This window comes from Oncorhynchus mykiss, chromosome 4 (assembly GCF_057628025.1).
Source record: "Oncorhynchus mykiss isolate SJ-2025 chromosome 4, ASM5762802v1, whole genome shotgun sequence".
NCBI classification, from domain to species: Eukaryota; Metazoa; Chordata; class Actinopteri; order Salmoniformes; family Salmonidae; genus Oncorhynchus; species Oncorhynchus mykiss.
Window position 1 is genome coordinate 39,359,473 of NC_143025.1, and position 24,124 is coordinate 39,383,596.

The window sequence follows — 24,124 nt, forward strand, 5'->3', positions numbered from 1 at the left end:
ATGATGATATTAATGAACAGTAATTTTGATCCAAATTGTCCAAACAGATCGTCAAGGTAGATTTTAAATATGTTATTGGACTATAAACAGATATGGCTTACGAACTTACACGGTCCAATTAATGATGATCCACGCTTCTTTGAAAATGTATATCATTATTTAAATCAAACCTACAAGCAACACAATGCTCTATTATTATGGTGGGAGATAACAGTTTTAAATATGGACCGTAAAGGAAATCACACTAAAAACTATAACCTTCATGCACTTAATGAAATCATGAAGAAATCATGAAAATTCTCTTACATACCATACATACACTGCTCCAAAAAATAAAGGGAACACTTAAACAACACAATGTAACTCCCAAGTCAATTACACTTCTGTGAAATCAAAACTGTCCACTTTGGAAGCAACACTGATCGACAATACATTTCACATGCTGTTGTGCAAATGGAATAGACAACAGGTGGAAATTATAGGCAATTAGCAAGACACCCCCAATAAAGGAGTGGTTCTGCAGGTGGGGACCACAGACCACTTCTCAGTTCCTATGCTTCCTGGCTGATGTTTTGGTCACTTTTGAATGCTGGCGGTGCTTTCACTCTAGTGGTAGCATGAGACGGCGTCTACAACCCACACAAGTGGCTCAGGTAGTGCAGCTCATCCAGGATGGCACATCAATGCGAGCTGTGGCAAGAAGGTTTGCTGTGTCTGTCAGCGTAGTGTCCAGAGCATGGAGGCGCTACCAGGAGACAGGCCAGTACATCAGGAGACGTGGAGGAGGCCGTAGGAGGGCAACAACCCAGCAGCAGGGACGCTACCGCCGCCTTTGTGCAAGGAGGAGCACTGCCAGAGCCCTGCAAAATGACCTCCAGCAGGCCACAAATGTGCATGTGTCTGCTCAAACGGTCAGAAACAGACTCCATGAGGGTGGTATAAGGGCCCGACATCCACAGGTGGGGGTTGTGCTTACAGCCCAACACAGTGCAGGGCGTTTGGCATTTGCCAGAGAACACCAAGATTGGCAAATTCGCCACTGGCGCCCTGTGCTCTTCACAGATGAAAGCAGGTTCACACTGAGCACGTGACAGAGTCTGGAGACGCTGTGGAGAACGTTCTGCTGCCTGCAACATCCTCCAGCATGACCGGTTTGGCGGTGGGTCAGTCATGGTGTGGGGTGGCATTTCTTTGGGGGGGGCCGCACAGCCCTCCATGTGCTCGCCAGAGGTAGCCTGACTGCCATTAGGTACCGAGATGAGATCCTCAGACCCCTTGTGAGACCATATGCTGGTGCAGTTGGCCCTGGGTTCCTCCTAATGCAAGACAATGCTAGGCCTCATGTGGCTGGAGTGTGTCAGCAGTTCCTGCAAGAGGAAGGCATTGATGCTATGGACTGGCTCGCCCGTTCCCCAGACCTGAATCTAATTGAGCACATCTGGGACATCATGTCTCGCTCCATCCACCAACGCCACATTGCACCACAGACTGTCCAGGAGTTGGCGGATGCTTTAGTCCAGGTCTGGGAGGAGATCCCTCAGGAGACCATCCGCCACCTCACCAGGAGCATTGTAGGGAGGTCATACAGGCACGTGGAGGCCACACACACACACACACTACTGAGCATCATTTTGACTTGTTTTAAGGACATTACATCAAAGTTGGATCAGCCTGTAGTGTGGTTTTCCACTTTAATTTTGAGTGTCACTCCAAATCCAGACCTACATTGGTAATTTGTGTGTGATTTTGTTGTCAGCACATGCAGCTATGTAAAGAAAAAGTATTGAATAAGAATATTTCATTCATTCAGATCTAGGATGTGTTATTTTAGTGTTCCCTTTATTTTTTTGAGCAGTATATATATATATATATATATATAGTGCCTTGCTCAAGTATTCGGCCCCCTTGAACTTTGCGACCTTTTGCCACATTTCAGGCTTCAAACATAAAGATATAAAACTGTATTTTTTTTGTGAAGAATCAACAACAAGTGGGACACGATCATGAAGTGGAACGACATTTATTGGATATTTCAAACTTTTTTAACAAATCAAAAACTGAAAAATTGGGCGTGCAAAATTATTCAGCCCCTTTACTTTCAGTGCAGCAAACTCTCTCCAGAAGTTCAGTGAGGATCTCTGAATGATCCAATGTTGACCTAAATGACTAATGATGATAAATACAATCCACCTGTGTGTAATCAAGTCTCCGTATAAATGCACCTGCACTGTGATAGTCTCAGAGGTCCGTTAAAAGCGCAGAGAGCATCATGAAGAACATGGAACACACCAGGCAGGTCCGAGATACTGTTGTGAAGAAGTTTAAAGCCGGATTTGGATACAAAAAGATTTCCCAAGCTTTAAACATCCCAAGGAGCACTGTGCAAGCGATAATATTGAAATGGAAGGAGTATCAGACCACTGCAAATCTACCAAGACCTGGCCGTCCCTCTAAACTTTCAGCTCATACAAGGAGAAGACTGATCAGAGATGCAGCCAAGAGGCCCATGATCACTCTGCATGAACTGTAGAGATCCACAGCTGAGGTGGGAGACTCTGTCCATAGGACAACAATCAGTCGTATTTTGCACAAATCTGGCCTTTATGGAAGAGTGGCAAGAAGAAAGCCATTTCTTAAAGATATCCATAAAAAGTGTTGTTTAAAGTTTTCCACAAGCCACCTGGGAGACACACCAAACATGTGGAAGAAGGTGCTCTGGTCAGATGAAACCAAAATTGAACTTTTTGGCAACAATGCAAAACGTTATGTTTGGCGTAAAAGCAACACAGCTGAACACACCATCCCCACTGTCAAACATGGTGGTGGCAGCATCATGGTTTGGGCCTGCTTTTCTTCAGCAGGGACAGGGAAGATGGTTAAAATTGATGGGAAGATGGATGGAGCCAAATACAGGACCATTCTGGAAGAAAACCTGATGGAGTCTGCAAAAGACCTGAGACTGGGACGGAGATTTGTCTTCCAACAAGACAATGATCCAAAACATAAAGCAAAATCTACAATGGAATGGTTCAAAAATAAACATATCCAGGTGTTAGAATGGCCAAGTCAAAGTCCAGACCTGAATCCAATCGAGAATCTGTGGAAAGAACTGAAAACTGCTGTTCACAAGTGCTCTCCATCCAACCTCACTGAGCTCGAGCTGTTTTGCAAGGAGGAATGGGAAAAAATGTCAGTATCTCGATGTGCAAAACTGATAGAGACATACCCCAAGCGACTTACAGCTGTATTCGCAGCAAAAGGTGGCGCTACAAAGTATTAACTTAAGGGGGCTGAATAATTTTGCACGCCCAATTTTTAAGTTTTTGATTTGTTAAAAAAGTTTGAAATATCCAATAAATGTCGTTCCACTTCATGATTGTGTCCCACTTGTTGTTGATTCTTCACAAAAAAATACAGTTTTATATTTTTATGTTTGAAGCCTGAAATGTGGCAAAAGGTCGCAAAGTTCAAGGGGGCCGAATACTTTCGCAAGGCACTGTATATATGCATCTGAAATATATCCTATTCCAATGAGTGAGGTATGAGATAGACAGTACAGAACTGCATGCAATTCCTTATTCCTTCCCCTCCCAGGCCCTCCCTAGTCCCTAACCCAATCTGTATTACATGTCTGTCCCTGGGGGAAGAAGACAACAGCCAGTCAGTCAGTTGACTCTGCCAGTTTGAAGTAGTGTAAGGGGACAGAAGTCTCAGGCCGTTACTATAAAATTATGCATTCTCAATGAAATACCTGGTTAAATAGGCAATAAATAAATAGGAGGAAGCCATGGAGGAAGCCAACACACAGGAGGACATCAAGTCCCTCACCTCAGGAGTACATCCCAGGCCACTTCCACCTGGACCTCAACTGTGAGCCCAGTGGGCTGGGGGAGCTGCGGAGGAGGGATACCCAGTTGAAGGTGGACTCCCTGGGGGCAGAGCTCGAGGCAGAGTCTGGGTACTGTAACATACATAGAACTTATGGTTAAGAATGGAGGTTGGGATGTCTGATATTGTTCATTGAACTTCTCTAAAAACATAGGCGTACGCATACATTGTTGTTCACTAGCTCGGTAGCTCAAGTAGTGCTGGAGTAAACATGGAACTGGAATGATAAAGTACCTCAGTTGGTACGATGATTAATACACGACATTACAGGTACCTCCATTATTGTGTCCGTAACCTCCTGGGTCTCCTGGACATCCATTTGAACCACCTGGAATAGGCCAAAGAGGCCTTCATGAGCACCAGAGAAAGCTGGATGCAGGGGAGTGCGTAGAGAAGGTGTCCCAGCTTATGGTGAGGCGACTCAGGCGGAGTCCAGGCTGTCTGCGGCCTGATGCCTGGTAGGGCAGGCCTATCTATGCCCATCCCTATAATATGACGTTCATATATCCCAGAAGAAAAGAGGAGATGGTATTTCAAAATGGCAACAATCTATAAGGGAAATTGTGTATTGAGTCCTGAATGCTTCAAAGTCGATAATATCACCAAGTTAATGTGTAAGAATAATGTAAAGCAAATCAATCTTTCCTTGTAGACTAGATATTGAAAAGGACAAGGACTCCAGACAGTCTCACTACAATAAAAGGACTGAAGCTGCTCACAGAGACCCTGAAGTCAGAGAAAACATATCAGAAAGGTATGTATATACTGTACACTGAACAGAAATATAAAACGCAACATTGCGTTTATATTTTGTGTTGGTCCCATGTTACATGAGCTGAAATAAAAGATCCCAGACATTTTCCATATGCACGTAAAAGCAAATGTGGTGCACAAATTTGTTTACATCCCTGTTAGTGAGCATTTCTCCATTGCCAAGATAATCCATCCACCTGACAGATGTGGCATATCAAGAAGCTGACTAAAAAATATAATTTCACAGGTGCACCTTGTGCGGAGGACAATAAAAGGCCACTCTAAAATGCGTCGTTTTGTCACACAACACAATGCCACAGATGTCAAGTTTTAAGGGAGTGTGCAATTGGTATGCTGACTGCAGGAATGTCCACCAGAGCTGGTGCCAGCAAATTTAATGTTAATTTCTCTACCATAAGCCACCTCCAATGTAGTTTTAGAGAATTTGGCAGTATGTCCAACTGGCCTCAAAAGCAGACCACTTGTATGGCGTCATGTGGGCGAGTGGTTTGCTGATGTGAACAGAGTGCCCCATGGTGGCGGTGGGTTTATGGTATGGGCAGGAATAAGCGATGGACAACAAACACAATTGCATTTTATCAAAGGAAATTTGAATGCACAGAAACCGTGACGAGATCCTGAGGCCTATTGTGCAGACCTTTTAAAACATTTTTTTTTTTTTTTTAAAGGTATCTGTGACCAACAGATGCATATCTGTATTCCCAGCCATGTGAAATCCATAGATTAGGGCATAATGAATTAAATTCAATTGCCTGATTTCCTCATATGTAATTGTAACTCAATAAAAACGTTGAAATTGTTGCATTTATATTTTTTGTTCAGTATAGGAAAGGAAAACATTTATAAATTATTATTGCTCTCTCGTTCACTCTTAATCTGAAACCACAAGATGAGAGATGTGTCTAAGTGTATGGATTCATCATTCAGTATCTTCCTACCTGCCTCCCCCTTTCCCCAACAGCCCTAGCCGTGAGTGGTTACCGAGCACTAGAACAAGCAGTAAAGCCACAGCAGTAAAGCCTCATGACACATTTGTATAATGCTCAGCTGAAATAAGAGCTCATTTATCCGCCTGCTTCCTGAACAAATATAAAAGGGCTATAGACTTGGCGCCAGCTCCTGAGAGGGGTTATATTCTAGTCACCCTTGTGTGGGGTTGAAAACTTTTCATAACCTCTAGTGGCGTCTCGTAGGTTTTTATGCACCTGCCAGGTTTTACTAGAGAGCATCCCCGGTCATTATTGAAGTTAATGTAAAAGATAACGTAATATTGACTGGTTGACTGCAGGGCATAAAACTAGCCACGGACAATGTGTTCATCCTGAACAGGCTGGCCAAGGTTCTCTATCTGCTGAGGAAACACAAGATGTCCACAGGGATCTGTAACATGGCTCTCAACTTGCTGCCTGACCCTGAACTCAACTGGCAGGTCTACTGAACCCGCACCAAGGTACAGTAGGCCTACCGCAGTAGCCCTAACACGTCTAAGCACAATGTTCAACTTAGTTTAACACACTTGACACTATTATTCCAAAGCAATGCCACTTCACTAATGTCAATGTCACTATACCAAATAGTTTATCTAAGCCAAGAGAACAGGACACTCTCAGGGAGAGATGCATGACAATCACAGGATACACACAAAATGTACATAAAAGGACATGTGTATACTCTCAGATCAACATGAACGCATACAGTGGGGCAAAAAGTATTTAGTCAGCCACCAATTGTGCAAGTTCTCGCACTTAAAAAGATGAGGCCTGTAATTTTCATCATAGGTACACCAACTATGACAGACAAAATGAGAAGAAACAAAAATCCAGAAAATCACATTGTAGGATTTTTTATGAATTTATTTGCAAATTATGGTGGAAAGTAAGTATTTGGTCAATAACAAAAGTTTCTCAATACTTTGTTATATACCCTTTGTTGGCAATGACAGAGGTCAAACGTTTTCACAAGGTTTTCACACACCGTTGCTGGTATTTTGGCCCATTCCTCCATGCAGATCTCCTCTAGAGCAGTGATGTTTTGGGGCTGTTGCTGGGCAACACGGACTTTCAACTCCCTCCAAAGATTTTCTATGGGGATGAGATCCGGAGACTGGCTAGGCCACTCCAGCACCTTGAAATTCTTCTTACGAAGCCACTCCTTCGTTGCCCGGGCGGTGTGTTTGGGATCATTGTCATGGTGAAAGACCCAGCCACGTTTCATCTTCAATGCCCTTGCTGATGGAAGGTTTTCACTCAAAATCTCACAATACATGGCCCCATTCATTCTCTCCTTTACACGGATCAGTCGTCCTGGTCCCTTTGCAGAAAAACAGCCCCAAAGCATGATGTTTCCATCCCCATGCTTCACAGTAGGTATGGTGTTCTTTGGATGCAACTCAGCATTCTTCGTCCTCCAAACACGACGAGTTGAGTTTTTACCAAAAAGTTCTATTTTGGTTTCATCTGACCATATGCCAATCTCCCAATCTTCTTCTGGATCATCCAAATGCTCTCTAGCAAACTTCAGACGGGCCTGGACATGTACTGGCTTAAGCAGGGGGACATGTCTGGCACTGCAGGATTTGAGTCCCTGGCGGCGTAGTGTGTTACTGATGGTAGGCTTTGTTACTTTGGTCAAAGCTCTCTGCAGGTCCTTCACTAGGTTTCCCCGTGTGGTTCTGGGATTTTTTCTCACCGTTCTTGTGATCATTTTGACCCCACGGGGTGAGATCTTGCGTGGAGCCCCAGATCGAGGGAGATCATCAGTGGTCTTGTATGTCTTCCATTTCCTAATAATTGCTCCCACAGTTGATTTATTCAAACCAAGCTGCTTACCTATTGCAGATTCAGTCTTCCCAGCCTGATGCAGGTCTACAATTTTGTTTCTGATGTCCTTTGACAGCTCTTTGGTCTTGGCCATAGTGGAGTTTGGAGTGTGACTGTTTGAGATTGTGGACAGGTGTCTTTTATACTGATAACAAGTTCAAACAGGTGCCATTAATACAGGTAACGAGTGGAGGACAGAGGAGCTTCTTAAAAAGAAGTTACAGGTCTGTGAGAGCCAGAAATCTTGCTTGTAGGTGACCAAATACTTATTTTCCACCATAATTTGCAAATAAATTCATAAATCCTACAACGTGATTTTCTTTTCTCATTTTGTCTGTCATAGTTGAAGTGTACCTATGATGAAAATTACAGGTCTCTCATCTTTTTAAGTGGGAGAAATTGCACAATTGGTGGCTGACTAAATACTTTTTTGCCCCACTGTATATGAGGGACCTGGAGAGAGCTAAACAGGGTCAGGGAGGGCTCCCTGACAGACATAACCTGTGAGTCCAAGGTGCTTAGTTTGCACCCGTTTACACACACCTGGAGATGGGACAGGTGAGTGGGGATTGTTCTGCCGGCTTTCTTCTGTTTGACAACACACTGCAAGCACTACGACAGCTGTCACATCGGGTGTGTAGAAATACGGTGTGTGGGTGGAAAAACAATCTCTAGTGAAACAATGTTTCACTGTGTTTCCGATAGGCAAACATGAATGAATGCAGGTGTTACTACAGGTGCATCACCACACAAGTATAACAAATCTGTGTGTATCTTACCAGGTGTATTACTACATGGGTGTGGATGTCCTCCAGGAGAGCCGAATGGTGGATGAGGTGGCGTTGAACAGAGCCCTGGTGTCTGTCAGGCCCTGTAGTGTGACCTGGGGGACAGCCTCCCAAACCTCCACCACTGGGTGCTGTCTCCTGCTGAAGGACGATGAGCAGAATGCAGCTGACTGCAGGGCACTAGAGCTGGAGCGGCCTGGGAGCAGGGACACCACGGTTTGACGGTGCCTTCTGAAGTCCCTGCTGGGACTGTTCACCCAGAGCGGCCCCAAACCTGGACCAGCCATCAGTCAGTTGGAGGTGTGGGTACAGAGGGCCCAGGAGAGGTACCCAGAGAATGAAGTGCAGGCCCGAGCTGAAGAGCCTGTGCAGGGCCTACACCGGAGGTGACCGAGCTCTCCAGGGCTCTGATCAGCAGGGGCAGCCTGCTTTGGCCAGTGCAGTCTAACCGGACGGCTAGGAAGAGACCTCTGGCTAAGTCTAGCCTCTGTCCCTGGGAAGTGGGAGCTATGTCGATGGAGAACCAAAGATCAAGCGTTGATTGGAACTGACATGTTCCTTTTCTAAAGTGTTCCCAGTCTTGCAAGAAGAGAGCCATTTTACCGTTTCCTTGTTCCAATGAAGATTTTGGCTTGTGTCAAAAGACTTTGCACTAAACATGCCATGTTCATATTCTTCAGGAACCCCTGTTTCTATCTATTAGGTCTTACTTGAATCAACCCACAAAGTGAATGTGCCTCAGTCATTCAAGGAGTTATAAGACACAAACTGCTGATGACATCTGATTCATTCAGTAAGCAATGAGGACACACTTAATACTTTAGTGATGAACCATACCTTCCCGACAATGGTGATAATCACACAGCTAATTTTGACTCAACGATAATGCTGGGCGATTCAATGGTTTATTGATTTAATCTGGCCCAGAGGTTTTTATAGACCTATAAATAAATCTTCCCATGACAATTAAACTCGATGATTACTCCCCCCCCACTCTGTGTAATCACATAAAGGGGAAAAAACAATAACAGTATTTTCACAAGGACAGACAGTTTATTGGGTCGTACTGCTTTGGGGCTATGGGGTACTGTTACACACAGGCAGCTGGAGAACGTTCTTAACTTCCTACCAAGAGAGAAAAGCTGGTTCAGTCAGATTGAAGTTTGACAAGCGCACATGCAACTAACTACATGTTGTTGTGACAGTGAGAAGAAAATGACAGCCAGAAACTGTGTACATTTCATTAAGGCCTTTTAGTTAGTGACAATATTACAACCGATTGCATGACAGGTTACGCCCACTCTAAAATACAATTTGATCTCTAGGTAGAGTATGCACAGCTCATGAGCACCGCAACATTCTCAATCCCTGAGCATGGGGATGTCTCTTCTTCTATGTAATTTAACTCAATTTGTGTATTCACTGGTGAAAGAGAGAGTTCATTGTTCATTTGATTGACAGGTCTAGGTTGACTGATGAAGAGAACGTGTTAAAAGCTGTGTTTTCCTTTCTGATAAGAACTTCTCACAGAATCGTGACCCCTTTACCAGAATGACGAAGCTGGGAGTTCCTGCCTTTACACCTGTCAAATAAGCAGGGAAGAGCTGTGAGAAAATCAGCAAGTCACAGTATACAAGTGAGTTCAAACAATTTTGTGAGAAAAAAATACATTCTGTACCTTTTATGCTGAAGAATTGTAATGAGAGGCTTCTCGGGGTTGACTTGATGTAATGACTCTCTCTCATGGTCTTCAAAGAACAGCTAAGGAATAGAGGTTTCAGAATGGCAAAATAGTTGGAACCAACTAAGGAAAACAATTTCAGAGGCAGTATAACCCAAAAACTGTTGAATGAAACCAACAAATCAAAGTAAAATATACTAACCTGAAGGTTTTGGGGAGAGTATTTCCTGTTAATGTCCCAGGGTGGGAGTTTCTCTCCAAACATGAGTGTCAGGTGATCTAGGAAGCTGAAAAGCAAATGTCATGTTCATCATTATGCTACGTTACATATTATTTTGAGTAATTTGTTACTTAGCAATGTAATGTTGGTCTACTTTAGACACTACTTGTAGTCATATTTGGGTTGAGTTGGGGTTGGTATTGTAGAGTATTGGATGATTTATAGAACCAACACACCTACATGTAATGTCTGCTTTTATGTAGACCTTTCCAACCCCACCTTCTGTTTAGAGAGAGAGAGCGAGCGAGGGGGGGGGATCATACCTGGAGGACTCGCTGAAGGCTGAGATGAAGTCTGTTTGTTGGTATTCGGGGTACAGGAAGAGAACTGGCCAGTGCATGATTCCCTGTTCGTCCAGGAACACCTTCACACCTGTGGCCTCCGTAGAACACAGACCATCCAGGTCCAGCCCTGCCATGGCTCTATAGGAGCCTCCATCATCCTCACTGTCAGACCTGCGCTTGGGACGCTGATGAGTCATTAGTAACTGGATGCCACGCTCCTGTAAAGCAAATACAAGGCAAGTTAAATGATGAGCAGCCGTTTCCTCATCAACTTATACAGGAATTTTAAAAAAATGTTCCACCTTTATTTAACCAGGTAGGCAAGTTGAGAACAAGTTCTCATTTACAATTGCGACCTGGCCAAGATAAAGCAAAGCAGTTTGACAGATACAACGACACAGAGTTACACATGGAGTAAAACAAACATACAGTCAATAATACAGTATAAACAAGTCTATATACGGTGTGAGCAAATGAGGTGGGAAGGGAGGTAAAGGCAAAAAAGGCCATGGTGGCAAAGTAAATACAATATAGCAAGTAAAACACTGGAATGGTAGATTTGCAATGGAAGAATGTGCAAAGTAGAAATACAAATAATGAATGGGGTGCAAAGGAGCAAAATAAATAAATAAAATACAGTAGGGAAAGAGGTAGTTGTTTGGGCTAAATTATAGGTGGGCTATGTACAGGTGCAGTAATCTGTGAGCTGCTCTGACAGTTGGTGTTTAAAGCTAGTGAGGGAGATAAGCGTTTCCAGTTTCAGAGATTTTTGTAGTTCGTTCCAGTCATTGGCAGCAGAGAACTGGAAGGAGAGGCGGCCAAAGAAATAATTGGTTTTGGGGGTGACTAGAGAGAAATACACCTGCTGGAACGTGTGCTACAGGTGGGAGATGCTATGGTGACCAGCGAGCTGAGATAAGGGGGGACTTTACCTAGCAGGGTCTTGTAGATGACATGGAGCCAGTGGGTTTGGCGACGAGTATGAAGCGAGGGCCAGCCAACGAGAGCGTACAGGTCGCAATGGTGGGTAGTATATGGGGCTTTGGTGACAAAACGGATTGCACTGTGATAGACTGCATCCAATTTGTTGAGTAGGGTATTGGAGGCTATTTTGTAAATGACATTGCCAAAGTCGAGGATTGGTAGGATGGTCAGTTTTACAAGGGTATGTTTGGCAGCATGAGTGAAGGATGCTTTGTTGCGAAGTAGGAAGCCAATTCTAGATTTAACTTTGGATTGGAGATGTTTGATATGAGTCTGGAAGGAGAGTTTACAGTCTAACCAGACACCTAAGTATTTGTAGTTGTCCACGTATTCTAAGTCAGAGCCGTCCAGAGTAGTGATGTTGGACAGGTGGGTAGGTGCAGGTAGAGATCGGTTGAAGAGCATGCATTTAGTTTTACTTGTATTTAAGAGCACTTGGAGGCCACGGAAGGAGAGTTGTATGGCATTGAAGCTTGCCTGGAGGGTTGTTAACACAGTGTCCAAAGAAGGGCCAGAAGTATACAGAATGGTGTCGTCTGCGTAGAGGTGGATCAGAGACTCACCAGCAGCAAGAGCGACCTCATTGATGTATACAGAGAAGAGAGTCGGTCCAAGAATTTAACCCTGTGGCACCCCCATAGAGACTGCCAGAGGTCCGGACAGCAGACCCTCCGATTTGACACACTGAACTCTCAGAGAAGTAGTTGGTGAACCAGGCGAGGCAATCATTTGAGAAACCAAGGCTGTCGAGTCTGCCGATGAGGATGTGGTGATTGACAGAGTCGAAAGCCTTGGCCAGATCATTGAAAACGGCTGCACAGTAATGTTTCTTATCCATGGCGGTTAAGATATCGTTTAGGACCTTGAGCGTGGCTGAGGTGCACCCATGACCAGCTCTGAAACCAGATTGCATAGCAGAGAAGGTATGGTGAGATTCGAACTGGTCGGTAATCTGTTTGTTGACTTGGCTTTCGAAGACCTTAGAAAGGCATGGTAGGATAGATATAGGTCTGTAGCAGTTTGGGTCAAGAGTGTCCCCCCCTTTGAAGAGGGGGGATGACCGCAGCTGCTTTCCAATCTTTGGGAATCTCAGACGACACGAAAGAGAGGTTGAACAGGCTAGTAATAGGGGTGGCAACAATTTTGGCAGATAATTTTAGAAAGGGTCCAGATTGTCTAGCCCGGCTGATTTGTAGGGGTCCAGATTTTGCAGCTCTTTCAGAACATCAGCTGAACGGATTTGGGAGAAGGAGAAATGGGGAAGGCTTGGGCGAGTTGCTGTGGGGGGTGCAGTGCTGTTGACCGGGGTAGGAGTAGCCAGGTGGAAAGCATGGCCAGCCGTAGAAAAATGCTTATTGAAATGCGCAATTATGGTGGATTTATCAGTGGTGACAGTGTTTCCTATCTTCAGTGCAGTGGGCAGCTGGGAGGAGATGTTCTTATTCTCCATGGACTTTACAGTGTCCCAGAACTTTTTTGAGTTAGAGTTGCGCAGGAAGCAAATTTCTGCTTGAAAAAGATAGCCTTGGCCTCCCGGGTGGCGCAGTGGTTAAGGGCGCTGTACTGCAGCGCCAGCTGTGCCATCAGAGTCCCAGGGTTCGCGCCCAGGCTCTGTCGTAACCGGCCGCGACCGGGAGGTCCATGGGGCGACGCACAATTGGCCTAGCGTCGCCCGGGTTAGGGAGGGCTTGGTCGGTAGGGGTGTCCTTGTCTCATCGCGCACCAGCGACTCCTGTGGCGGGCTGGGCGCAGTGTGCGCTAACCAAGGTGGCCAGGTGCACTGTGTTTCCTCCAGCGCATTGGTGCGGCTGGCTTCCGGGTTGGATGCGTGCTGTGTTAAGACAGTGCGGCTTGGTTGGGTTGTGTATCGGAGGACGCATGACTTTCAACCTTCGTCTCTCCCGAGCCCGTACGGGAGTTGTAGCGATGAGACAAGATAGTAGCTACTACAACAATTGGATACCACGAAATTGGGGAGAAAAAGGGGGTAAAAGAAAAAAAGAAAAAAAAGAAAAAGCTAGCCTTGGCTTTTTTAACTGCCTGTTTCTAATGGTTTCTAGCTTCCCTGAACAGCTGCATATCACGTGGGCTGTTCGATGCTAATGCAGAACACCATAGGATGTTTTTGTGTTGGTTAAGGGCAGTCAGGTCTGGGGAGAACCAAGGGCTATATCTGTTCCTGATTCTAAATTTCTTGAATGGGGCATGTTTATTTAAGATGGTAAGGAAGGCATTTAAAAAAAATATCCAGGCATCCTCTACTGACGGGATGAGATCAATATCCTTCCAGGATACCCCGGGCAGGTCGATTAGAAAGGCCTGCTCACTGAAGTGTTTTAGGGAGCGTTTTACAGTGATGAGTGGAGGTAGTTTGACCGCTGACCCATTACGGATGCAGGCAATGAGGCAGTGATCGCTGAGATCTTGGTTGAAGACAGCAGAGGTGTATTTCGAGGGCAAGTTGGTTAGGATGATATCTATGAGGGTGCCCGTGTTTAAGGCTTTGGGGAGGTACCTGGTAGGTTTATTGATAATTTGTGTGAGATTGAGGGCATCAAGTTTAGATTGTAGGATGGCTGGGGTGTTAAACATGTTCCAGTTTAGAATGATGAGATACGGAGCAAGTCTTGTGATTTTTACTTTCTACCATCCTACTCACCTTGATGGCAGCCAGTAGGGCCTCTCTCTCACTGTGCTCCTTCTCTTTGACCTTTGCCTTCCTTGCATCTCTCCTTACCGCTCTCTTAAACCACAAATACAACAATTTCAGCATAGGTTTATATAAAATATGGACTCCATTTACAAAGATCCACCAAACTGCTTTGTCCACCTATAATCCTTTCAGAATGTGGTGACAAAAGAAGAGTAAAAATGAAGGTCATTAAGAGCACTGGATCATAGCCTCTGACATGCCTTGTCTGTCTGTCTGCTGTAGCTCTCAGCTCCAGTAGCTTCTTGTCTGTCGGCTGCAGCTTGAGTCCCTCTTCACACCACTGCAGGGCGTGTGTGTATTTTTTCAGCTCCGTGCAACACGCGGCACCTGGGAACAGTCAAGACAGGACATGGGAGGATGAAAGGAGCAGAAAAGAAGGCAGAACTGCTAACTAAAATGAAATACAATTCAGGGTTGGGGTCAATCCCCATTTCAATTCCAGTCAATTCAGAAACTAAACCAAATTCCAATTTGTCCTTATTGAAAAGCATTGAATAGAATTGGAATTTCACTGTACTTCCTGAATTGACTGGAATTTAAATGTTATTGACCCCAACCCTGACACACTTGCCTCATAATAAATGTGTTGTGTCTACATGTGTCTTCCAGTAGAAAAGTAAAATGTGATATTTATTCTACAGACAAACCTCTGATTAATGCTTTGAGGTGGTCTGGTTTAAACTTCTTTGCAGCGACAGCATCATTCAGTGCAGAACGCATGTTACCTGCAAGGCAAGAGTATGCGAGTGAAGGATTGCAACAAACATCCCAGAACAAGCTTTGGAAGACTCACAGACAGACTATAAGACCAGTGGTTCCCAACAAGGGGTACTAGGACCCCTGGAGGTACTTGTCCTATCCACAAGGGGTACTTGAGAAGAGTCACGAGACCATATGCCTACTGGTAAAATGCACATGTACTCTGGGCAGAGCAAAACTCAGTTGGTGGTACAGTAACTGAAAAAGGTTGGGAACCACTGTACTGGACAAATATCATGAGATCTAACGATGGAAAGATTCTAAGAACAGTACCCAGGTGGAAGTGTGCCGCCGCCCGGTTAGTGTGCAGGATGGCATTAACATTATAGTCACTGCAGTTCTTCTTCAGCCCAGCCATATAGGACACAGTAGCCTTCTTGTAGTTCTTCTCCTTGAAGTAGTCGTTCCCCTCATCTTTCAAGCTCTCGGGTTGCTCTGAGGAAAAACATTCCCCTTGATTCTAAGGTCTGGACTGCTGGTCCTACATCAGCACTGGGTAGAAAGTACAGTAATGGCTGTCATACCTTCTAGTGGTCTGTAATCATTGTGTATAATGGACTGAATAGCAGCCAGCTCCGGGTGTTTCATGGGGTCGATCTCCTCAGGGGCTGTCTTCATAAACATGGGCACCTTATCCTGCAGTGCAGTGGAATAAATGATGTAATTGAATTAGAAATAGATTGGAGCCTGTGGCCCCTGAAAACCAAGCGAACAGTTCTGGGCATAGCAGTGTGCACTCAGTTGAGTAACGTTACACACAGATATGGGCATTGCTGGCCTTTTCGTAACTAATAACCAACTAGTTAGTTATATAGCCAATACATGAGACTTGACAGTATCACAAATTGTAGAGAAAACTGTGTTTTAACTTAAGTAAAAAAAAAAAGGGTTTGGCTATTTAAAACATCTTTGGTAGTATTCTAGCTAGCTAACGTTTCTTGTGGTTAGCTCCCATCCACAGATACTGGTGAAGTCGGAAGTTTACATACACTTAGGTTGGAGTCATTAAAACTCGTTTTTCAACCACTCCACAAATTTCTTGTTAACAAACTGTAGTTTTGGCAAGTCAGTTAGGACATCTACTCTGTGCATGACACAATAATTTTTTCCAACAATTGTTTACAGATTATTTCACTATATCACAATTCCAGTGGGTCAGAAGTTTACATACACTAAGTTGACTGTGCCTTTTAACAGCTTGGAAAATTCCAGAAAATTGTGTCATGACTTTAGAAACTTCTCATAGGCTAATTGACATTTGAGTTATATCCTTCCTGTTTGGCCCTGTCCGGGGGTGTCCTCGGATGGGGCCACAGTGTCTCCTGACCCCTCCTGTCTCAGCCTCCAGTATTTATGCTGCAGTAGTTTGTGTCGGGGGGCTAGGGTCAGTTTGTTATATCTGGAGTACTTCTCCTGTCCTATTCGGTTGTCCTGTGTGAATCTAAGTGTGCGTTCTCTAATTCTCTCTTTCTTTCTCTCTCGGAGGACCTGAGCCCTAGGACCATGCCCCAGGACTACCGGACATGATGACTCCTTGCTGTCCTCAGTCCACCTGGACGTGCTGCTGCTCCAGTTTCAACTGTTCTGCCTTATTATTATTTGACCATGCTGGTAATTTATGAACATTTGAACATCTTGGCCATGTTCTGTTATAATCTCCACCCGGCACAGCCAGAAGAGGACTGGCCACCCCACATAGTCTGGTTCCTCTCTAGGTTTCTTCCTAGGTTTTCCTAGCCACCGTGCTTCTACACCTGCAGTGCTTGCCGTTTGGGGTTTTAGGCTGGGTTTCTGTACAGCACTTTGACATATCAGCTGATGTACGAAGGGCTATATAAATACATTTGATTTGAGTAAATTGGAGGTGTACCTGTGGATGTATTTCAAGACCTACCTTCAAACTCAGTGCCTCTTTGCTTGACATTATGGGGAAATCAAAAGAAAATCAGAAAAATAATTGTAGACTTCCACAAGTCTGGTTCATCCTTGGGAGCAATTTCCAAACGCCTGAAGGTACCATGTTCATCTGTACAAACAATAATACGCAAGTATAAACACCACGGGACCACGCAGCCGTCATACCGCTCAGGAAGGAGATGCATTCTGTCTCCTAGAGATGAACGTACTTTGTGCAAAAAGTGCAAATCAATCCCAGAACAACAGCAAAGGACCTTGTGAAGATGCTGGAGGAAACAGGTACAAAAGTATCTATATCCACAGTAAAACGAGTCTTATATCGACATAACCTGAAAGGCCGCTCAGCAAGGAAGAAGCCACTACTCCAAAACCACCATAAAAAAAGCCAGACTACTATTTGAAACTGCACATGGGGACAAAGATCGTACTTTTTGGAGAAATGTCCTCTGGTCTGATGAAACAAAAATAGAAATGTTTGGCCATAATGACCATCGTTATGTTTGGAGGAAAAACAGGGATGCTTCCAAGCCGAAGAACACCATCCCAACCGTGAAGCAGGGGGGTGGCAGCATCATGTTGTGGGGGTGCTTCAAGACAGTCTTGAAGCAAGTTAAAGCTTGGTCACAAATGGGTCTTCCAAATGGTCAATGACAACCCCATGCATACTTGCAAGCAAAGTTGTGGCAAAATGGCTTAAGGACAACAAAGTCAAGGTATTGGAGTGGCCATCACAAAGCGTGTGTGAGCAAGGAGGCCTACAAACCTGACTCAGTTACACCAGCTCTGTCAGGAGGAACGGGACAAAATTCATCCAACTTGTGGGAAGCTTGTGGAAGGCTACCTGGAACGTTTGACCCAAGTTAAAGGCAATACTACCAAATACTAATAGAGTGTATGTAAACTTCTGACCCACTGGGAATGTGATGAAAGAAATAAAAGCTGAAATAATTCATTCTCTACTATTATTCTGACATTTCACATTCTTAAAATAAGTGGTGATTCTAAACGACCTAAGACAGGTATTTCTTACTAGGATTAAATGTCAGGAATTGTGAAAAACTGAGTTTAAATGTATTTGTTGTATGTACACTTCCGACTTCAACTGTAGCTTGCTGGCTAACGGTTAGCCAGCATATACGGTATAACAGCATAACGGTTAGCCATATATAGGTAACAACTACAAATGAGACTGACAGTGCCATCAGTCGTTTGTGTAGATATGCAATTAACGTTACGTCTTACCTCTTCCCAGTTCTTTTCAGAAAAGGCATTGCTATATTTCTTTTTTGAATTTCTCCATAAAGTCCTCCATGCCGTCGTCGCCCTGTTGTACTAGTGAAGCCATATTCGCTACAAATAAGGTGGATATGTTTGAAGATTAAACTAGTTGTTGAATTACAGTTTCAGTATGACTACTGAAGCGACACGTATGAAAATGTGCATTACAAAATTATACAAGTTGCTTACACGTGAATGTTGCGGTGCCACATCAAAATGCTTCCGTAGAGGGAACAGACATATGACTAAATTGTTCCATAGCAATGTGTGTATCTGACTCGAGTGGAGAGATCCAAAATTTGCACTTTATTTTTCTGTGAGTCCAGTTGAAACATTGATACAAGGCAATAAGAATTACAAATGTGTTCATTGATTTTCACAACAGACTTCAAACATGTATGGCTACTGAACCATATATGTATTGTCTCCTATTCCAACCTACCCAACCACCTGCATGTCCATCTCAGTGTAATAATATATTTCAGTCCAGCTCAGTTCGTATCAGACAAAGATTGGTGCTAGTAGGTGTAGGCCTGTTGAACACTAGCCTCTTTGCTACTTGTCATCATCCCACCCAACCACAAGCATGCCCATTTCAGAGGACCAATAGACTTCCATGTAGTTCAATAGTTTAGTCAAATCAAACTTTACTTGCCAACATGTGCCGAATACAACAAGTGTAGACTTTACCGTGAAATACTTACAAGCCCGTCACCAATAGTGCAGTTCAAGAAGAAAATATTTACCAAGTAGGCTAAAATTAAAAGTAATAATAAAAATTAACACAATAACGAGGCTATATACAGGGGGCACCGGTACCGAGTCAGTGTGCAGGGGTACAGGCTAGGTAATCTGTACATGTAGGTGGGGGCGAAGTGACTATGCATAGGTAACAAACAAACAGCAGCAGTGTAGGGGGGGGGGGGGGGGGGGGGGGTGAATGTAAATTGTCCGGCGGAGATTTTTATGAATTGTTCAGCAGTCTTGTGGCTTGGAGGTAGAAGCTATTGGTCCTAGACTTGGCGCTCCAGTACCACTTGCCATGTGGTAGCAGAGAAAACAGTCTATAACTGGGGTGACTGGAGTCTGACAATTTTATGGGCTTTCCTCTGACACCGCCTACTATATAGGTCCTGGATATCAGGAAGCTTGGCCCCAGTGATGTACTGGGCCGTTTGCACTACCCTCTGTAGCGCCTTACGGTCAGATGCCGAGCAGTTGCCATACCGGGCGGTGATGCAACCAGTCAGGATGCTCTCGATGGTGCAGCTGTAGAACCTTTTGAGGATCTGGGGACCCATGCCAAATCTTTTCAGTCTCCTGAGGGGGAAAAGGTTTAGTCCAGTTCCATGTCAAGATCAGTGCAACTCAGACTGTCTCCACACATCTGAGTAGGTCTACAAGTCCATCCCTATTGAGGAACGTTGTCTCACCAGTCTGCTGACAGATCACCTCAAACCTGGGCGTCTCCTCGGCAGCCTTCTGCCCCACTACCACCACGTACGGGTATCCAAGCCGACTGGCGTCCTTCAGCCTCTTACCAATGGTCATCTGTGTCCGGTCATCCAGAACCACCTCACCTCTTAGCCTAGGCAGAGCCTCCCCCAGACTGAGGGCCAGCTCCTCAGCTAAACCAGCCACCTCATCCACCTTACTGCCCCTTTTAGGGGGCAGAACACAGACCTGATAGGGGGCAAGCAGCGCAGGCCAGCGGATTGCCTCCTCCGTGGACATCACCTCGATGGCAGCAGCGAGGATCCGGGTCACACCCAGCCCGAAGCAGCCCATCTCAGTGACAGCAGGCTTGTTCTGGGTGTTGTTGAAGGTGGCGTTGAATATGCAGGAGTACTTGGTGCCTAGGTAGAATGTATGGCCTACCTCTATGCCCTTAGACTCCACCAGCGTTCCCTCCTGGCACTGTGGGCAGTCTGTCTGGCCTGGTTCCATGGTCTCCACATTGGCAGAGAAGGAGCAGCTACCACAGACCAGTAGCCTGTCCTCTCCGATGTCTGCGAGAAGCTGGAACTCATGGGAGAGTTTACCTCCAATGTTTCCTGTATCAGCGTGGACCTGGACAATGCACAGGCCTAACCGAGAGAAAAGGCGGGTGTAAGCCTGACACACAGATTCATATGTGCGGTATGCAGCTTCTTCGCTCATGTCAAATGTGTACATGTCCTTCATGTAGAACTCCCGCCCGCGTAGAAGCCCAAACCGAGGCTTCGGCTCATCACGGAACTTGCGGGTGATCTGCATATACGAATGAAACACACATCAGTTTATTACCATTATAATATCAACCCAAGTGTATGAAAAGAAGAAAGAAGCCACACTCTGAATAAACTAATTAATCAGGCTTCATACTGTATCCTATACCTGGTAGAGTAGCAGAGGCAGCTGCCTGTAGGACAGGGTTCCCTGAGAGGCCAGTAGCTCTGTCACAGCCTCCTCATGGGTGGGGCCCAGGCAGTATTCCGCCCCGTGGCGGTCCCTCAGGCGGAACAGCTCTTTCCCCATCAGGTCCCAGCGCTCACTGCGTCTCCACAGCTCTGCCGAACACAAGCTGGGCATGTCCAGCTTCTGCCCACCGATCCCCTGCATCTCCTGGTCGATCAGCCTCACCAGCTTCTCCATGGAGCGCACAGTGGCCGGGAGGTAGTAGTAGCAGCCAGGGTTGGAGGGATGAATGAGACCTGCCTGCTGCATCAGTCTCTGGCTCTTGCAGGTCATATCCACCTGAGCACGCTTCTCCTGGCCCACATCACGCAGGTTGGAGGGCTGGAAGAGATGGGAGACTAGGGGAAGGTGTGTGCTAGGTCGGGAGATGGAGTCAGTGGGGGCATGTCCAGCAGCACAGCTCAAATAGATTTTACAGGGAGTGCTCATGGCTCTGGGTAGGCAGGGCAAGACTCTCTGCCAAAGGTGATGCATCAACACTTCCATTGTAGCAGACTGGTGTCAATATCCTTGAATTAAGAAAAATAATACACATAATTGCTTGACGGGTGGTGGGTATAATTTGTGGAACGTTCCAACAGGAATATGTTGATATGAATAAACTTTGTAAATAACAAGGTTGCCAACAAACAACGCATACAAAGTTGTCTAGAGGCCGAATAAGATTCCGGGTAGGGAGGGGGCTATTTCATTAAGTTTTCACTCACCACGTTAATTCTGAAAAATGTCTCTCAAACATTAACAATACGCTATGTGGTGAGTTGATGCCTATTCGGCAGCTAGTTAGCTAGAATTGATTATGCTACTTTGTATGCGTTGTTTGTTAGCAACCTTGTACTTTAAGAAGTTCTTGGAACATATTCCTGTTGGAACGTTCCACAAATTATACCCACCCTGTTACACCATGACATTATTCTGTTGGGCAATGCAATACCATAACAACATTACATCCTCCAATGGTAAAATATTTAACCATTGACAGTACCAGGTTGCTAGCTAGATGCGTTCAAATAAAATGGTAAACCACAAACCAGTATCTTTGATTCAACCTTGACGTTAGCCAGGCAGGTGTAACGTTAACTAGCTTTACAGACAGCTAACAGGCAAGCTAGCTAAGCTCTACACAGCAATTCGGGAGGAAGTAAGAGAGCAACTCACCCCGTGTAAGAAAGTGAAACAATGACCTAGTATTTTGATTCATACGATGTCTATTAGTTACACGAGAGAAGAATGCTAGCCATGCATCCTCTTAAGAGTAATGTAGATCTCCCTGGATAACTATTCCCAGTGTACTGCCACCTACTGTGCTGGAGTAGCTATCGTTAGCTAAAAATGTGTTTGTTTTTTTTAATCCAAAATTAGATTTTCAAAATTTAGAGAATGCATGACGTTATGTTATGGACAAACACAGTCCAGAAAAGCAAACAACGGAGTCCCAAAACTAGGTTATTAATCTCTTTCCTGACCAATCAGGATCGTATCCGTTTCAATGGATGTTCAAATGTAAAAGGTTATGGTTAATAACCATGACAGCCTTGAGTTGGGGAGGAGTCAGCACTTTGGCGTAGAGGTCAGGTTAGATGAAGTGAGGAAGAACAGATATGACTAAGGTTCTGTCTAGCCACAGAGATGAATTGGATGTTCAGTTGTGGAGGAGGTGACTCAGCACAGGAGAAAGGGTTAAATATCAGTGCTGGTGTGAATTTTTTTTTTGTGTCAATTACAGCTGTAACGAACTTTTGGGAAGAATTAAAACTTGGTTAAGCTTCTCTAGTGTCTGTGAGTTATTTACTCTGAAAGATAAGAACCTAATAGGCCTGAATGCTCAAGCGCACACACATTTGTTCTGACTGTCTGCTCAGACTAACAGCCTCACCTGTTGTTCCTGTCAGACACGCAGTGTCAACCAATGAAACAAAGATGCGTGAGGGAGGGCCGAGCCAACTCACTCACAAAGGAAGGAAAGCAACAGCTGGAAAATGAGTCAAGCACAGTAGCATTTGGATGCATTTTAATAATGTAGACAATGTTAGAGCACAGTTCAGAATTTGCCAAAACAAAATCATATAAAGCCGGTTGTACACACACACAACCTGTTGATGCTCTGACCCAAGAGGAATGGGAGGTGGTGTAGGAGGTGTTCAGAGTCCTGGAACCCTTTGAGCAGGTCACTGGAGAGAGGTACAGTAAGCAGTTATTACTACATCATAATTTAATACAGTATTATATATGTATATGAGCAGTAGATGAGACTAGTATCAGTAGACAAAACATGAACCTGGACTATGAACCTGGACTGCCTCAAAAATGATACTCCTGTGTAAGGGTCTGTAGCGAATCACAGCCAGCCACCAGAGAGAAGCAAAGGTAACCACAGGACATGTGACAGAGGTAATGGACACCCTATGTTCATCAATGGACAGAAAGTTCCACAGAATTTAATATAATCAAGTGCTATAAGAAACCGCTGCACTTGACCCCAAATTGTTATTTATTTTTATTTTATATGGTGTAATATTCTATGATGCTGTTCAGATTGTATCAATTTCGAATGGTTAGATTTATATGCACTTTGTGTATATACACATTAAAAAGTTATACTTTAAAATGCAAATGTTTAATAGCATTATTTTTCATAACAAACCAACGCATTTGTCACGGGATTCTTCCTGGGAAGGAGAGGCGGACCAAAACGCAGCGTGGTTATTTTTATAGATCTTTAATAAAGATGAAAATAGAACAATATACAAAACAAGAAACCGAAAACAGCCCTACCTGGTGCAACAAACACAGGAACAATCACCCACAAAACCTAACACAAAACAGGCTACCTAAATATGGCTCCCAATAAGAGACAATGACTAACACCTGCCTCTGATTGAGAACCATATCAGGTCCAAACACAGAAACAGACAAACAAGACATCCAACATAGGGTGTGATCTGAGTGGGCATTCTGACCAAACAAAACATAGAACATACAAAGCAAACTATGGTCAGAGTGTGACAGCATTTTTAAATACATTGTGGTTAAAGTAGAGTATGATTTCATTTAATCATTTAATTAGAATTGTTTTAACACCAATCATAGTCAAACTATCAAACTGTTTGACTTAAAAAAATACAAAACATATTTTTTTTAAAGAGCCGTTTGGGAGCCAAAAGAGCCGGCTCTTTTTGGTAAGCTGAGCCGAATCACTGAAAAGAGCCGGCATGCCCATCACGGCTCTGAAAGTCACAAAGTAAGTTTGTACCCTAAAAGCTAATGTAGCTAACATATTAATGGTGATGCCACTGACAACACTTTTACTCCCACTATATTCTTGTATTGTAAACTTTTATTGTATAGGCTATGCTTTCCAAGACATTTCACAATTTAACACCCTGTCGTCTTACCGCCCAGATAACAATTCTAGGGAGAGAGAACCTTTTTACAGTAACGATACCAGTTAAACGTTTGGGCACACCTACTCATTCAAGGTTTTTTCTTTATTTGTACTATT

The 24,124-nt window shown here is 44.4% G+C and overlaps 2 protein-coding genes and 1 pseudogene across 2 annotated transcripts; 1 reads left to right on the forward strand and 2 right to left on the reverse strand.

The window, feature by feature from the left end:
- The first annotated feature begins 3,787 nt into the window (after positions 1–3,787).
- LOC149984005 (tetratricopeptide repeat protein 22-like) lies at positions 3,788–8,659 on the forward strand (annotated as a pseudogene).
- A 643-nt stretch (positions 8,660–9,302) lies between these two features.
- Positions 9,303–14,538, reverse strand: LOC110520997 (hsp70/Hsp90 co-chaperone CNS1 homolog). Its single transcript, XM_090231961.1, has 4 exons — positions 14,158–14,538; positions 10,494–10,732; positions 10,153–10,237; positions 9,303–10,030 (listed from the first exon to the last, which is right to left on the reverse strand). Exons 1-4 carry the CDS (start codon positions 14,269–14,271, stop codon positions 9,893–9,895), a joined length of 576 nt encoding a protein of 191 aa, XP_090088087.1. The 5' UTR covers positions 14,272–14,538; the 3' UTR covers positions 9,303–9,892.
- A 3,910-nt stretch (positions 14,539–18,448) lies between these two features.
- Positions 18,449–21,920, reverse strand: pars2 (putative proline--tRNA ligase, mitochondrial). The gene is made up of 3 exons (XM_036969336.2): positions 21,781–21,920; positions 20,542–21,131; positions 18,449–20,415 (listed from the first exon to the last, which is right to left on the reverse strand). Exons 2-3 carry the CDS (start codon positions 21,106–21,108, stop codon positions 19,534–19,536), a joined length of 1,449 nt encoding a protein of 482 aa, XP_036825231.2. The 5' UTR covers positions 21,109–21,131; positions 21,781–21,920; the 3' UTR covers positions 18,449–19,533.
- Between the last annotated feature and the right edge of the window lie 2,204 nt (positions 21,921–24,124).

Coding starts and splice junctions, on each gene's coding strand:
- LOC110520997 (XM_090231961.1), bottom strand. CDS start 14,271: ATGCTGAAATTGTTGTATTTGTGGTTTAAGAGAGCGGTAAGGAGAGAT. Junction 10,238..10,493: donor GCCTTCAGCGAGTCCTCCAG/GTATGATCCCCC, acceptor TTTGCTTTTCAG/CTTCCTAGATCACCTGACAC. Junction 10,031..10,152: donor ACTCTCCCCAAAACCTTCAG/GTTAGTATATTT, acceptor TCTATTCCTTAG/CTGTTCTTTGAAGACCATGA.
- pars2 (XM_036969336.2), bottom strand. CDS start 21,108: ATGGAAGTGTTGATGCATCACCTTTGGCAGAGAGTCTTGCCCTGCCTA. Junction 20,416..20,541: donor TGCCTCTGCTACTCTACCAG/GTATAGGATACA, acceptor TCGTATATGCAG/ATCACCCGCAAGTTCCGTGA.